This window comes from Aquarana catesbeiana, unplaced genomic scaffold (genome assembly GCF_042186555.1).
Source record: "Aquarana catesbeiana isolate 2022-GZ unplaced genomic scaffold, ASM4218655v1 unanchor236, whole genome shotgun sequence".
In the NCBI taxonomy this organism is placed as follows: Eukaryota; Metazoa; Chordata; class Amphibia; order Anura; family Ranidae; genus Aquarana; species Aquarana catesbeiana.
The window spans coordinates 2,100,091-2,117,395 of record NW_027362664.1 but is presented as its reverse complement, the minus strand read 5'-3'; the positions used below and the strand labels follow the sequence as shown (position 1 = coordinate 2,117,395).

The 17,305-nt window shown below is 45.9% G+C and overlaps 1 protein-coding gene across 1 annotated transcript in view; it reads left to right on the top strand.

Moving 5' to 3' along the window:
• LOC141121983 (uncharacterized) overlaps positions 1-17,305 on the top strand; it is a 289,647-nt gene that overhangs the window by 28,387 nt on the left and 243,955 nt on the right. Inside the window, 4 exon segments of the mRNA XM_073611768.1 lie at positions 51-278; positions 358-564; positions 684-825; positions 4,696-5,503. Of these exon segments, the coding sequence (XP_073467869.1) occupies positions 51-278; positions 358-564; positions 684-825; positions 4,696-5,503 (1,385 nt within the window).

Below are 17,305 nucleotides of genomic sequence, written 5' to 3'. Positions count from 1 at the left end.
GTACGTTATCTGCATTGTTACCATTGATGTCATTTTTATTATATATTCAGAGTGGAAACCTAAGAGAGTCTAAAGTTGCGGTTAAAGAGGAGATAAAAGAGGAGGATGATGAGGATGGGGTGATGGAGGAGTCAGAGTCTCTAAAAGAACACAAAGATCTGTACCAGGACACCATGGTGGAGTCATCCAGCTACACAAACCCACCAGAGAGATGTCCCCGTCCTCTGTATTCCCAGGATTCCACACAGGAAGGTCACATCATCCCTCACCATCATCAGGTAGATGATTGACAATTATTGGTAGTTCTGATTTATACAAAGTATGATTGTTACAATAAATGTTTTATTATATATTCAGAGTGGAAATCTCAGGGATGATAATATTGATGTTATAGAAGAGTATAAAGAGGAGGATGAGGAGTATGGAGTGATGGAGGAGTTTTCAGAAGGACACAAGGATATGATGGAGCCACCCAATACCAGGAACCCACCAGAGAGATGTCCTCATCCTCTGTATTCCCGGGATTCCACACAGGAAGATCACACCATCCCTCACTGTTACAAGGTTGGTGGGACGGAGCCTTTAAAACATTTATAGAGACAATGTGTGGATTTTATATGTGATGTCACAATAATAAAGCTTATATCTTACAGATGATATTCTCTCTCATTTTCTTGATTTAGAGTGGAGATCCAATCGATATAGAATTTGAGGTTAAATCAGAAGAAGAAGAGATGTATGTGAGGGATGATCAGCAGTCTATGGAGGAGGATGGAATAACGGGGACATTTATAGAGGAGGACACTCCTACAGAGATCAGCACAGGTGGGTCATTAACACTAAATACATTCCTCCACCCATACTGCTCACTGATTGCTCCAGAGTAGGGCGGGGACTGGGTGATATCAGCCTGTAATCCCCTGGTCACTTTCCTGAGCTGTGTTCCCCGTCCTGTATTTCTCTCGGATAATCTTCCTTCTCTGTGCTGCAGACACAATTTATGTATCTAGACTGGATTTATGGAGATTCTGGGGTTCAGCTGGCAGCAAAATGTTCATTTTCATCATAGACTTTACTTGACCTAGGCACATGGGGTATGATTATTGGATCGTCTCCCCATGCCTGAGTCTAGTAAGATCTCTGACAGAACAATTCTCCCAGGATTACTTGCTCTGTTGTCTGCTGGCTGTGCCGGGTGGAGGGATATGTCTGTATAGTCTCAGACCCAAGTCACTGAGTGCAGTCTCAGGAGATGGGAGGCAGCGGTGTGGGACCTCTGCAACTTGTCTCATGTAAACATTTAATCTTCCACTGATTACTGAATATTATGAGTCCTGACCCTTACACTGTATCATTTATATTGTACATTACATACTCCTGACCCCTGCACTATATACTCTATGGTGTACATTACATACTCCTGACCCCTGCACTGTGTACTCTATGTTGTACATCATTCTGATACTATATAGTCCTATCTGTTGTATCTTATACAATATGTTGTACATTACATAGTCCTGACTTCTGCTCTCTCCCCTCTACCCACTGCTATATATGCACATAATATGTATTCTATTTTGTTACACCCATGTCCTACCAGCTGGACATTTTATATCTGATGATTTGATTGGAGCACAGACTTTTACATGTTGATAATAATGTGATAACATCCTCACTAGGGATGAGCTTCGAGTTCGAGTCGAACTCATGTTCGACTCGAACATTGGCTGTTCGCAAGTTCGCCAAACAGCGAACAATTTGGGGTGTTCGCGGCAAATTCGAATGCCGTGGAACACCCTTTAAAAGTCTATGGGAGAAATCAAAAGTGCTAATTTTAAAGGCTTATATGCAAGTTATTGTCATAAAAAGTGTTTGGGGACCTGGGTCCTGCCCCAGGGGACATGGATCAATGCAAAAAAAAAGTTTTAAAAACGGACGTTTTTTCAGGAGCAGTGATTTTAATAATGCTTAAAGTCAAACAATAAAAGTGTAATATCCCTTTAAATTTCGTACCTGGGGGGTGTCTATAGTATGCCTGTAAAGGGGCGCATGTTTCCCGTGTTTAAAACAGTCTGACAGCAAAATGACATTTCGAAGGAAAAAACCCTTCAGGTCTGGTATGGATTTTAGGGGAACCCTGCGCCAAAAAAAAAAAAAACGGTGTGGGGTCCCCCCACAAATCCATACCAGACCCTTATCCGAGCACGCAACCTGGCAGGCCGCAGGAAAAGAGGGGGGGTCGAGAGTGCAACCCCCCCTCCTGAACCGTACCAGGCCACATGCCCTCAACATTGGGAGGGTGCTTTGGGGTAGCCCCCCAAAACACCTTGTCCCCATGTTGATGAGGACAAGGGCCTCATCCCCACAACCCTGGCCGGTGGTTGTGGGGGTCTGCGGGCGGGGGGCTTATCGGAATCTGGAAGCCCCCTTTAACAAGGGGACCCCCAGATCCCGGCCCCCCCCCTGTGTGAAATGGTAAGGGGGTACTTACCCCTACCATTTCACTAAAAAACTGTCAAAAATGTTAAAAATGACAAGAGACAGTTGTTGACAATTCCTTTATTTAAATGCTTCTTCTTTCTTCTATCTTCCTTCATCTTCTGGTTATTCTGGTTCTTCCTCCGGCGTTCTCGTCCAGCATCTCCTCCGCGGCGTCTTCTATCTTCTTCTCCTCGGGCCGCTCCGCACCCATGGCATGGGGGGAGGCTCCCGCTCTTCTCTTCATCTTCTTCTTCATCTTCTTCTCTTCTTCCTTCTTCTCTTCTTCATTTTCTTCTCCGGGCCACTCCGCATCCATGCTGGCATGGAGGGAGGCTCCCACTGTGTGACGGCGTCAAGTCACCGTGCGTCAGAGGGGGGCAGGGTCACCAGGTGGCCCCGCCCCCCGTTATTTAAGAATCGTCAGACGAGGAGACGCCGTCACACAGTGGGAGCCTCCCTCCATGCCAGCATGGGTGCGGAGCGGCCCGGAGAAGAAGAGAAGAAGAGATGAAGAAGATGAAGAGAAGAGCGGGAGCCTCCCCCCATGCCATGGGTGCGGAGCGGCCCAAGGAGAAGAAGATAGAAGACGCCGCGGAGGAGATGCTGGACGAGAACGCCGGAGGAAGAACCAGAAGATGAAGGAAGATAGAAGAAAGAAGAAGCATTTAAATAAAGGAATTGTCAAAAACTGTCTCTTGTCATTTTTGACAGTTTTTTAGTGAAATGGTAGGGGTAAGTACCCCCTTACCATTTCACACAGGGGGGAGGGCCAGGATCTGGGGGTCCCCTTGTTAAAGGGGGCTTCCAGATTCCGATAAGCCCCCCGCCCGCAGACCCCCACAACCACCGGCCAGGGTTGTGGGGATGAGGCCCTTGTCCTCATCAACATGGGGACAGGGTGTTTTGGGGGGCTACCCCAAAGCACCCTCCCAATGTTGAGGGCATGTGGCCTGGTATGGTTCAGGAGGGGGGGGCCGCACTCTCGTCCCCCCCTCTTTTCCTGCGGCCTGCCAGGTTGCGTGCTCGGATAAGGGTCTGGTATGGATTTTTGGGGGGACCCCACGCCGTTTTTTTTTTTTTTTTTTTTGGCGTGGGGTTCTCCTTAAAATTCATACCAGACCTGAAGGGTCTGGTATGGAATTTAGGGGGACCCCCACGTCATTTTTTTTTTATTTTGGCCGGGGTTCCTCTTAATATCCATACCAGACCTGAAGGGCATGGTATGGAATTTAGGGGGATCCCCACGTCATTTTTATAAAATCTTGGTTCGGGTTTCCCTTTGGGGAATTCCCACGCCGTTTTTATCAATGAACTTCTATGTGTATTGTCGGCCCGGCAATGCAATAGCCGCGAGCAGTTTTAAATGGGTTTTTTCCTTCGAAATGTCATTTTGCTGTCAGACTGTTTTAAACACAGGAAACATGCGCCCCTTTACAGGCATACTATAGACACCCCCCAGCTAAGAAATTTAAAGGGATAATACACTTTTATTGTTTGACTTTAAGCATTATTAAAATCACTGCTCCTGAAAAAACGGCCGTTTTTAAAACTTTTTTTTGCATTGATCCATGTCCCCTGGGGCAGGACCCAGGTCCCCAAACACTTTTTATGACAATAACTTGCATATAAGCCTTTAAAATTAGCACTTTTGATTATTCATGTTCGTGTCCCATAGACTTTAACGGTGTTCGCGTGTTCGAACAAACTTCTTTCCTGTTGGCATGTTCTGGTGCAAACCGAACAGGAGGGTGTTCGGCTCATCCCTAATCCTCACACTTTTGAACCTTAAACAGAAAATGATAATGAGGGAGGAGTCAATAACCCAATGATGGTGGTCTTCAAGATCAATCCAGTATTCATCTTGGTTGGTCTCCCCCCATCCTCACTCTCTGACCTCTGGTGGGGCTCAGCCCCGCTGTTATTCATGACTAAATCATGGACTAAATAAGGAAGTGCAGGACTTCTTGTGTTGGGAAGATGGTAATGAGTGATAGAGGGGGTGGGGACACTCGTCCTATAATCCCCTCATCACTGTCACCAAGTTCCATGAATAAAGAAATGAACTGGTAGGAGATCAGAGGACCCATTTACTAGTTACCTTGAGGGGGGAATTGTAAGATCCTCAGAGACAAAGCTGCCTGATGTGGGCGGAGTCCTGGTTTAGGGGAACCAATCAGCTTATGTCTAGTAATAATCTTTTTATTTCTATTTTAGTAGATGGACGGGAGATGAGGAAAACCTCAGAGGATTGTCTCACTTTGTCTCCAGACTGTAAAGTAGAAGATGAGGACATCACACAGTATAGTCCAGGAGAAAACCCGACTACCTCAAATGTCCATCCGGCACCACACAGTGTAGATGGACCATCGTATTCCTCTTATCCTGAGGAACCTCAGACTGTGAGGGACGGTGCCGTCCTTCCAACAGAGAAGAGCTTTTCCTGTACTGAGTGCGGGAAGTGTTATAATTCTAAATCCAATCTTAATGCGCATATAAGATCTCACACAGGAGAGAAGCCGTATTCCTGTCCTGAGTGTGGAAAATGTTTTTCAGTGAAGTCCAGTCTTTACACACATCAGAGATCTCACACAGGAGAAAAGCCGTATTCCTGTCCTGAGTGCGGGAAATGTTTTTCACAGAAGTCCCATCTTTCCACACATCAGAGATCTCACACGGGGGAGAAGCCGTATTGCTGTCCTGAGTGCGGGAAATGTTTTTCAGAGAAGTCCAGTCTTCACACACATCAGAGATCTCACACAGGAGAAAAGCCGTATTCCTGTCCTGAGTGCGGGAAATGTTTTTCAGACAGGTCTAGTTTTACCAGACATCAGAGATCTCACATGGGGGAGAAGCCGTATTCCTGTCCTGAGTGCGGGAAATGTTTTTCACAGAAGTCCCATCTTTCCACACATCAGAGATCTCACACGGAGGAGAAGCCGTATTCCTGTCCTGAGTGCGGGAAATGTTTTTCAGATAAGTCCAATCTTTACCAACATCAGAGATCTCACACGGGGAAGCAGCCGTATTTCTGTCCTGAGTGAGGGAATTGTTCCTCTCTGAAGTCCTGTCTTCCTGTACATCAGGGATCCCACACAACCCTTGAGGTGTATTAGTGCCTTGAGTGCGGGAAATGTCTTCTATGTGAATGTTGCTGGACATCAAAGCTCTCATGTTGGGAAGAAGCACACCCTGATATACACCTCAGATATACTCCATGGCTGATCTTCATCATGTAAGAAACAGTTCCAGGGGTGTGGATATTTTTTGAAAAAAAAAAAGTTGTCCAAGGGACTAAATTGGGGTCCCAATCTCCTTGTCCCTTATGACAATCTCCTCGTCTCTTATGACAATCTCCTCGTCCCTTATGACAATCTCCTCGTCCCTTATGACAATCTCCTCGTCCCTTATGACAATCTCCTCGTCCCTTATGACAATCTCCTCGTCCCTTATGACAATCTCCTCGTCTCTTATGACAATCTCCTCGTCCCTTATGACAATCTCCTCGTCCCTCATCTATCAGAGAGCTCAAAGGAAGCTTCAATGGGAGTTGATTGAAAAGCCGACATCGGCAAAGGTCAGAACAAAAGACAGAACTCTGTGAATGAATGGCATGGCCGCGCTCTTTTCATAAAGTGACAGCCAGTACGGGGAAATTCTCCCTGCACTGCTGTCACACAGAGGACTCGGATCGCTGAGCCGCTGCAGGAACAGGAACATGTAACATCTTCCCGAAGGTGAACATTTCCTTTAACCCTTCCAATGCCATAGATGTTTTTTTGTATTTTTTTTTTTTTGCCCACATGTTTAACCCCCTTCCTGCCCAGGACAATTTTCATCTGTCAGCGTTTTCACACTTTGAATGACAATTGCGCGGTCATGTAACACTGTACCCATATGACATTTATACCTTTTTTCCCCACAAATAGAGCTTTCTTTTGTGGTATTTGATCACCTCTGGCGTTTTTATTTCTTGTGTTACAAATAAAAAAAGACAGAAAATTCTAAAAAAATTAAAAAAATCTATTTTTTTGTTAAAAAATTGAAAAAAATAAGTAAGATTTCTCCTTCACTGATGAGGGTGCACTAATATGCAGCACTAAAGAGGATGTACTGACAGGCATCCCTGGTGGGGCACTTGTGGTCATCACTGATGGGCCTGTACTGATAATCAATGCTGAATATCAGTGCAGATCCCCCCTGTCAGGAGAACTGCTGATTGGCTCTCCTCTACTTGCACCTTGTCAGCATGAATAAAGGAAAGCTGATAACCGGCACTTCCTGGTTACGATGTGATTAGCTTTGATTGGACCCAGCTGATCACATGGTAAAGAGCCTACGTCATAGGCTCCTTACCGAGATTGGAGGTTTCAGTGCGACCGATCGGCTTATTCTTCTGGACGACATATGACGTCCCATCAGGATAATGGAACCCCCCGCCTGGCCGTCATTCTGCTATAGGCCAGGTGGGAAGGAGGTAAAAAAAATCATTTTAGGCCTGAAGATTATATACAACCCCAAAAACATGATATATTCTCTGAAAGCAGACACCCTAGAGAATAATATAGTGATAGTTTATTTTTTATGTAACACAATATTATTTCAAAATATCAGTAAAAAACACACTAAAGTCCATTTTAGGGGGCACAAAAACACAATAAATTACCCAATTTTTTGGTAAAATATAAAAGCCGAGCTTGCACCGAGTAGATACCCAACATGTCAAACCTTAAATGTTTGTGCACCTGTGAAATGGTGACATCCTTCAGTACCCTATATTTTCTATAGGCAAGGTTTTAAAAGCCCCTATATCTCATCAGTTTAGTGTTACAGAGGAGGTCTGGTGATAGAATTGTTGATCTCATTCCAGCAATATGTAACCTGTGTATCACAATCAACGTTTTCAGGCGTAGGCGCCCCAATGTGTGAGTTTATGTTAGTACATGTGTATATGTGGGGGTGGGGGCTCAGATTTTTATTTTTTTTTGGGGGGTTGTCAGAACTATGGATTACTGGAACCATGTCCTGTGGTCTGATGAGACCAAGATAAACTTATTTGGTTCAGATGGTGACAAGCGTGTGTGGCGGCAACCAGGTGAGGAGGACAAAGACAAGTGTGTCTTGTCTGCAGTCAAGCATGGTGGTGGGAGTGTCATGGTCTGGGGCTGCATAAGTGCTGCCCGAAATGGGGAGCTACAGTTCATTGAGGGAACCATGAATGCCAACATGTACTGTGACATACTGAAGCAGAGCATGATCCCCTCCCTTCAGAGACTGGGCCGCAGGGCAGTATTCCAACATGATAACCACCCCAAATATATCTCCAAGACCACCACTACCTTGCTAAAGAAGCTGAGGGTAAAGGTGCTGGACTGGCCAAGCATGTCTCCAGAACTAAACCCTATTGATCATCTGTGGGACATCCTCAAATGGAAGGTGGAGGAGTGCAAGGTCTCTAACATCCACCAGCTCTGTGATGTCGTCATGGAGGAGTGGAAGAGGACTCCAGTGACAACCTGTGAAGCTCTGGTGACCTCCATGAACAAGAGGGTTAAGGCAGTGCTGGAAAATAATGGTGGCCACACAAAATATTGACACTTTGGGCCCAATTTGGACATTTTCAGTTAGGGGTGTACTCACTTTTGTTGCCAGCAGTTTAGACATTAATGGCTGTGTGTTGAGTTATTTTTAGGGGGAAGCAAATTTACACTGTTATACAAGCTGTCCACTCACTACTTTACAAAGTGTCATTTCTTCAGTGTTGTCACATTAAAAGATAGAAGAAAAGATTTACCCAAATGTGAGGGGTGTACTCACTTTTGTCAGATACTGTGTATATATATATACAGTGGGGACGGAAAGTATTCAGACCCCCTTAAATTTTTCACTCTTTGTTATATTGCAGCCATTTGCTAAAATCATTTAAGTTCATTTTTTTCTTCATTATTGTACACACAGCACCCCATATTGACAGAAAAACACAGAATTGTTGACATTTTTGCAGATTTATTAAAAAAGAAAAACTGAAATATCACATGGTCCTAAGTATTCAGACCCTTTGCTCAGTATTTAGTAGAAGCCCCTTTTGATCTAATACAGCCATGTGTCTTTTTGGGAAAGATACAAGTTTTTCACACCTGGATTTGGGGATCCTCTGCCATTCCTCCTTGCAGATCCTCTCCAGTTCTGTCAGGTTGGATGGTAAACGTTGGTGGACAGCCATTTTTAGGTCTCTCCAGAGATGCTCAATTGGGTTTAAGTCAGGGCTCTTGCTGGGCCATTCAAGAACAGTCACGGAGTTGTTGTGAAGCCACTCCTTCGTTATTTTAGCTGTGTGCTTAGGGTCATTGTCTTGTTGGAAGGTAAACCTTCGGCCCAGTCTGAGGTCCTGAGCACTCTAGAGAAGGTTTTTGTCCAGGATATCCCTGTACTTGGCCGCATTCATCTTTCCCTCGATTGCAACCAGTCGTCCTGTCCCTGCAGCTGAAAAACACCCCCACAGCATGATGCTGCCACCACCATGCTTCACTGTTGGGACTGTATTGGACAGGTGATGTGCAGTGCCTGGTTTTCTCCACACATACCGCTTAGAATTAAGGCCAAAAAGTTCTATCTTGGTCTCATCAGACCAGAGAATGTTATTTCTCACCATCTTGGAATCCTTCAGGTGTTTTTTTTAGCAAACTCCATGCGGGCCCAGCCACAGTGATCTTTGGGTTCTTCTTTACCCCTCTCACCAAGGCTCTTCTCCCCCGATAGCTCAGTTTGGCCGGATGGCCAGCTCTAGGAAGGGTTCTGGTCGTCCCAAACGTCTTCCATTTAAGGACTATGGAGGCCACTGTGCTCTTAGGAACCTTAAGTGCAGCAGAATTTTTTTTGTAACCTTGGCCAGATCTGTGCCTTGCCACAATTCTGTCTCTGAGCTCTTCAGGCAGTTCCTTTGACCTCATGATTCTCATTTGCTCTGACATGCAATATGGACTGTAAGGTCTTATATAGACAGGTGTGTGGCTTTCCTAATCAAGTCCAATCAGTATAATCAAACACAGCTGGACTCAACTGAAGGTGTAAAACCATCTCAAGGATGATCAGAAGAAATGGACAGCACCTGAGTTAAATATGAGTGTCACAGCAAAGGGTCTGAATACTTAGGACCATGTGATATTTCAGTTTTTCTTTTCTAATAAATCTACAAAAATGTCAACAATTCTGTGTTTTTCTGTCAAAAATGAACTTAAATGATTTTATCAAATGGCATACACACATTTATATATATAAAACACTTTTTTCAATCAGCAATTAGTGATCAATAATAACATCTAATAAACATCATTTATTTATTGACCAGAAATCTGTTGAAGAATGCTATACCTGACTCCAGCTGGGCTCCTCCACTTCTTCCTGGCTGGAAGGCCCAGGTTGGACATCGGAAGCCTCAGCTGGTATGGAAGGAAGAGTGGAGAGGAATTCTCTGACTTCAGTGTGGTCTGACAGAAATCGCAGTCTCTCATAGTACCAGAGCCTGGGGATGGCGTCTCCGATGCTCCTTCCTCCGCTCACAGATCGTACGTAATACGCACGTGTGTTACGCTTTTTACACACTGCGCATGCGTATAACTCCGCCCGCCCCTGACGTTCTTTTTAGTCTATTCCCCGCCCCTTTTCGTTCGGCGCAGTGGGGGAAGAGCACATGGCGGATAGACAGCAGGTGCGTACTAATTGTAGCAACGAGGAGGAGGAAAGGCCGGATCCGGACATGTCCCGATCCAGAAGGAGATTTAAGGACTCAAATATGTCCTTTGGGGAGATGTTGGAAATGGTGGACATCCTGAAGAAGGCCGACTATGATGGAAAGTATGGGCCTTACTCCAACCCCAATCTCAGAAAGGCCAAGATCATGGCGAAAGTGGTCAGGAGTCTGCACTGGAATTTCGGGGTACGACGATCGAAAGATCAGCTCAGGAAGCGGTGGTCGGACCTGAAATTACGAGAACACGAGCAGTACAGAAAGATCCGGAGAGTGCTGCAAAAAAGTAAGTAGTCGTGCTGTGTTCCTATTCTTTATGTTTAGTACGTTCGTGCTGCTCCATGTGCTTTTAGGAACTGTTGTACAGTTTAAAATGGCAACTTTCATGTTCATGGGCACATTATTCGTTCTGATCAAACATTTTTCGTTCCAACTATAAAATACCATTGTTTAGCCCATATGCATTTGGCCACCATTTTGACGCCCTATACTTGTCTTCAAAGAATTGGGGTGTGTAGATGGCTTTGTTACTAGAATGAAATGCAAACTAGATTCTGTGTAAGGAGAGGACACTGAGCAGCTGTTTTCACATCTGGACACTGGAGCACTAGTGTGGGACACCAGAACACCATTTTTATTAGGGGGCCCCACACAGGTGCTCCAGTGTATACTATAGGGGGGGCTACATCTGTGAAGCTTGTACTAAACAGGTAAAGTATTGCAGGTTGACAAGGAACACTAAAAAAGCTACATCTTGGAACTCTGCTAAAATTGACAATTGTACCCCACTTCCAAGCAATGTTTCCTATTTATAGTTCTGACATTAAATATCTGTGTGCTAATTATACCATTTTTGTTTGACATAGGGGATAAAAGACTCGGAGGACACCCCTCATCTGAGGAGACCAGAGCCCCCCCCTCTGGAAGAAGGTGAAATCCCCCCAACACAAGCTGAGCAGGAGGAAGAAGATGTGGTGGAACTAGTCACCACAACAGGTGAGTGTCTGCAACCACAGGCTCAGATAAGAGATGGATGGCGGCATTTTTTTGAAACCAAATTTATTTTGGGGTTCCTCTCTTTTTAGGTGATCGTGAGGGTGTGGATGAAGATCCTTTCACATCCGAAAGTGCCCAGATCCTGATCGGGGAGATCATGGGGTGTAATTTACAATTGGAAATCATCAAGAAAAACATCAATGATGTTATTCCAAAATATAAAAACATCATTGATGTTTTGGGGCGAGTTTAAAACCCCTCCAAATCACTTTCTTCTTTTGTGTGCTACAATGTGCTAAATGTTTTTGTGATTTTTCCCAAAGCCAAATTTGGAGGATGCACACAGTGTGTCAACATGTGCTATCTGCCATCACGGGAGATCAATGGATGTGTTTTGGGGGTGCAACCCCTTCCTCAATAATAAAGTAGCGGTGAGGAAGGGGTTTCTCCCCCAAAACACATCCCTTGATCCCCCGTGATGGCAGATAGCACATGTTGACATTGGGAAATTGGTGTGCATCTTCCAAATTTGGCTTTTCCAGGGGTGATTTCCCCCCATCTGAACGCTATATCAAACACAGTTCCTAAATACTCATGTCTGATATTGCCTTCAAATTCGACCAAATGTGACGTTTGTAAGTTCAAGATTTGTGTCTTTTCTTGTTGGTTTTACACAGGCCTGTTTTCTATAAAATGGACATTTTGATTTTGGATAATGCCACCACAAAAATTGTTATACAACAAACATGTTGGTTTGTTTGAAAAACCTTTGGTAAATGCACATGTGATTGTGCAGGTATAAAAAAGATTGTTAATCAAGAATGTGTGGATTATTGTCTCAACGCTACAACACTTTTGGGGTGATGTAATTGCTGCTTTCTGTGAAAATGGGGGCTATTTCCTAAGGGCAAATCCACTTTGCACTACAAGTGCAGTTTCAGTGCAGTTGCAAGTGCACTTGTAGTGAATTGTGTTTTTGCATTTAGGAAATAACAGCCAACAGTGCTTTGTATAAGGTTACACAATCATGACATTTTCTGGACTCAACACATTTATGACAGGGTCAGCTAAAACAAACACAAGCAGTAAATGTCCACCAAGAATTTTTTTGTTTTTTTTATTAGAAAAGGGCTTCACATATTGTCTGGCATATTGATAGCCCCCCTACCCGCAAAGAACTCCAGGTAGCGTAACCGGACATCACGGGCACTCAGGGAGGGCAAGCCAGGACGGCCACTTTCAAGCGCTGTCAGTGTGGTTTGATGTAGGATTCCGGCCTCAGGCCCAACTGAGCCAGCGAGTGAATAGGAGGGGTAAGAGGAGACACCCCTGTCTCGTGCCGTTCCTGATTGGGAAGCTGGATGAAAGGGTTCTGTTCACCTTTACCTGCGCACAGGGAGTAGAATATAGGGCCATGATCGAGGCCAGCATTCGTGGCACTAACCCCAGGGACCTAAGTACTGCATTTAAATATGACCAATCTATGCGATCGAACACTTTTTCCTGCACCTGTCGATAGTATAATATAAGGTTGGGGGTCTGAGCGGGTACGGGCCCAGTGGATGAGTTGAATTGCTCTGAGGGAATTGTCCCTTGCCTCCCTGCCTGCAATGAAACCTGTTTGGTCAGGATGGACAATCCCAGGCATAAGGTGCTTAAGTCTGTTAGCCAGAATTTGTGCCAAGATTTTATGTCCACATTGAGGAGGGAGATGGGGCGGTAACTCTGGGGGGCAGTGGGGTCCTTGCCCTCCTTCGGGATCACAGTAATGTGAGCCAAGAGTGCCTCTGGAGGGATGGCTTTACCTCCTGCTACAGAGTTGAAATATTTGCACATGGGTGCCGCTAGATGGGGAGGAAAGTTTTATAATATGCTTTAGTAAACCCATCCGGGCCGGGGCTTTTCCCATTGGTCAAGGTCTCCACTGTCGCAACAAGCACAATTGGGTTAATCGGCAGCTCTAGAGCGGAACATTGGTCTTCTGTAAGGGGGGGGACGCCTGCTGTAATCAGATATTCTTGTACTGCCTTTTCTCTGGTGTCGCGTGTATGAGGTGGAAGCTCAGAATCTAAATTATATAGCTTAGCGTAGTAGTCCCGAAGTCCCGCTGCAATCTTAGAAGAGTGCATTGTCATTTCCCCAGAGGGTGAGTTTAATTTATGTACGTATGTCTGTGCTTGCGTCTTTCTAAGTGCCCTAGCGAGCATACAACCACATTTATTTCCCTGTTCGTAAAATTTGTGGGACATGTATCTAAACTGTTTACGGGATTGGCGATCTAAGAGGCGCAGGAACAACTCCCGCAGCTCAGTTAATTTCTTCAGAGCCTCAGTGCCCCCGGTGGCCTTATGTTGAAGTTCAGCCTTTTGGAGGACTGTGTGTACTCTTTGGAAATCTGCCCGGTGTGCCTTCTTAAGTCTAGACCCCTGTGAGATCAGTGCTCCCCTAATCACAGCTTTATGGGCCTCCCATACTACACCCTCGCTGATGTCATCTGTGGAGTTCTCTCCAAAGTAGTGGGTTAAGGTGTCAGTTACTTCCTTCACCACCACCACATCGTCTAGCAAATTCTCGTTTAGCCTGAAGGTAGGGCGATGGCAATCGTGACAGGGGCATGATCGCAGATGGTAATGTTGCCAATGGACGCAGACTGCAGGAGTGCCAAGGTAACATGGTCTACGTATATGTGGTCTATACATGTGTACACATCATGCACCTTGGAGTAATAAGTGAAGTCCCTATCTGAGGGGTGTAACACTCTCCAGCTATCTATCATCCGGTGAGATTGGAGTGTCTTGCGGAAATGTTTGAGAAAAGTATAGGAGTGTGGGGGTCTTGCATGTGAAGTGTCAAGCAAGGGGTCTGGGCTAATAATAAAATCTCCCCCTATGATCAAGAGGCCATCTCTAAAGTCGGCCAGTTGCTCCAGGGTAAGTGAGTTGGTTGGCGTTGGGGGCATAGATCGTTGCGAACGTATACGTCTGTCCAGCTATACTGCCTTTCAGAAAGACATATCTACTCATGGGATCAATTTTGCTGTCAGTAGACTGGAAGGGGCAAGATTTGTGTATTGCGATGGCAGTTCCCCTAGATTTCGAAACCGGGGAGGTGCTGATGAACCACTGATTGAAAAGATGAGTGGGTAGTTTGGGAAGCGACTGGGGCGTGAAATGGGTCTCCTGTAGGAAGACCACCTGTGTCTTTAACCATTTTAGTTCCCCCCATAGTTTGTTACGCTTGTGTGGGGAGCAGAGTCCTCTAACGTTATATGAGCTTACCTGTAGAGCAGCCATGTATGGGTCTAAGGATGTTCGTGTTGACAAAGGTAGATGGTGCACCCGGTGGGGAGGACGATGTAACAGATCACTCCTGGGAAAGGGAGAGGTAAAGAGAGGGAGAAAGAAGAGTAGAGGAGTGGGGAAGAAATACAAAAACAAAGACACGGGAGGTAAGTATAATGCCGCGTACACACGACTGAACTTTACGGCAGACTTTATCCGGCGGACTTTTCGACGGACTTTATGACGGACTTTCCAAATGAACGGACTTGCCTACACACGATCAACCAAAGTCCGACGAATTCGTACATGATGACGTACGACCGGATTAAAACAAGGAAGTTCATAGCCAGTAGCCAATAGCTGCCCTATCGTCGGTTTTTGTCCGTCGGACTAGCATACAGACGAACGGACTTTTCGACCGGACTCGAGTCCATCGGACAGATTTGAAACATGTTTAATTTCTAGGTCCGTCAAACTTTTGAGAAAACAAAGTCCGCTGGAGCCCACATACGATGGAATTGTCCGACAGACTCCGGTCCGCCGGACCAAGTATGCCGGAAAGTCCGCTTGTGTGTACGCGGCATTAGAAACATAACAAAACAAAAAAATGGCCGAAGCCATCTCAACATGCGAGTCATCTAAGGGTTGCGTTCGGGGGGGGAACCGAACACCGACCCGGATCCCAATAGGGATCGTTACCCAAAAAAGAAGAGTGGCCTATGTGGGGTACGTGGGCCAACAAGGGGTGGGAAGATGGGAGGGCCTCCACTCCTGTCCACCACATCTAGCAATGTGCGGCAAGGGTGGGAAATGTAGGGTTATACACGGGTAGCAGTTTCCAGATAGAGTGGGCTTAGTCAGGTATAGTGTAATTGGTTAGAGAGCAACTAATGTGTGCGGGTCCCAATCCTGCTCTGCCAGTCATGGAAACAAAACGATAGACTGGAATTTTAGGTAGAGCAGGTGTATCGGGTAAGGTTCATCTCTGGCATCACTGGGAAATTCAGTTATGGTAAGTACAAAAAGTTCCTCTCAGGAAAAAAAAGAAAAAAGTGTAGGACCAGTGGAGCGGAACCGGCTGGAATATACTATCAGTCTTTCGTGGGAGCTGGACCTGACGAGGCATCAGAAGGATGGCGTCTACGGTCCCTTCTGTGATTTCTGCGCCTGGCTGGTATCCACGGCTGGGGTGGTGGGAGCCTGTTGGTTGGGGGGTCTGATGTTTCTCTCCAGTCCGGGAAGTCCACAGGGTCTAGTCTGAGGGAGGACAAGAAGTTAGGCAGGTCGTCTTTGTTGCGTAGGGTCACTGTTTTGCCATCTTTGGTGACTTGGAGGAAGAACGGAAAACCCCAGCGGTACGGCAAGCCTGCGACTTGAATGACTACCAGAAGTGGGCGGAGTGCTCTGCGCTGCATAAGAGTGCACCTGGAAATGTCCTGATAAAATGATAGCTGCGCACCATCAAAATCAAAATAAGGCTTGCTACGCATTTTCTGCATAATTCGATCCTTTAGCGTGTATTTATGTAACTTACATATTATGTCTCTGGGGTTATTCACATCCTGGGAGGGGGGCTTAAGAGCCCTGTGTGCCCGATCTATCTCAGTGGTAGTTGTAGCTGGCAGGCCTAGTATCTCCTTAAAGATGCCCTCCAGGGTAGGAACAATGTCCTTAGCACCTGTCGCTTCAGGCAGGCCTCTAATTCTGATGTTGGCCCTACGGCTGCGATTCGCCATGTTGTCCAACTGACAGAGCAGGGCTTCAATCTGATGGTCTTGTGCAGTGCACTTGTCCTGCAGCATGGAGATAACAGGAAGGGTTTCTTCAAATCTGTGCTCCAGGGATTCCACTCTGCCTCCAAGGTGTAAGGTATCAGCCTTGAGTTGCGCTATATCCTCTTTAAGAGCCTTCTCTACCCTGTCTGCAAATCTCTGCAGGTCATCTCTGGTGGGGAGAGACCAAATATGGCGCCTAATGTCCACATCATCCAGAGGGTCAGGGGCTTCAGGGCCTCTGTCCAGGGATGTGGGGGAGCCTGGAGAGGTAGGGGGGGCTGATTCACTCACTGACCTTGGGGATGGTATAGGGGAGCCTGCAAGCTGTTGCGACCGGGCGGCGGTGCTCTGTGAGGCCTTAGTAGATTTCTGGGCCTGCCCGGCCGGCGCCATTTTGGAAGCCTCGCGGTTCTGCCCTCGGGTCCCCGGGAAGAAAGAATCCAGCTGTCCCTGCTTGGATCAGTCCTTCCACGGTGGCTGTGAGGATGCCCGGCATCTCTGGAACATATTAGAAGTCGGCCGGTGTAAGTATTTCCCGGATAGCGGTGATACAGTGCGGCGGTGGGACGGAGCTGCAGAGACACACGTCCTCACTCCTCCATTGCCAGGCCATGCCCCCTTTTTTGTTTTTTTTGTATATAATTACTCATGATATATCATTTGGATATATTCATAAAAATATATGGGTATATCTTTATTCATATGGACATAGCATGTTTGTAATATTATAAAAAGTCTAAATGTATGGAGTTTCTGAGAGTAAGAATTCTCGTGAAATAATACATGAGGTTTTTAGTGCCATATTACTTAACTCCCAAGATATGTCAGAGTTCAGTAATTGTGTGGGTAAGACACTCTTATGCCCCGTACACACGGTCGGACTTTGTTCGGACATTCCGACAACAAAATCCTAGGATTTTTTCCGACGGATGTTGGCTCAAACTTGTTCTGCCTACACACGGTCGCACAAAGTTGTCGGAATTTCCGATCGCCAAGAACGCGGTGACGTACACCACGTACGACGAGAC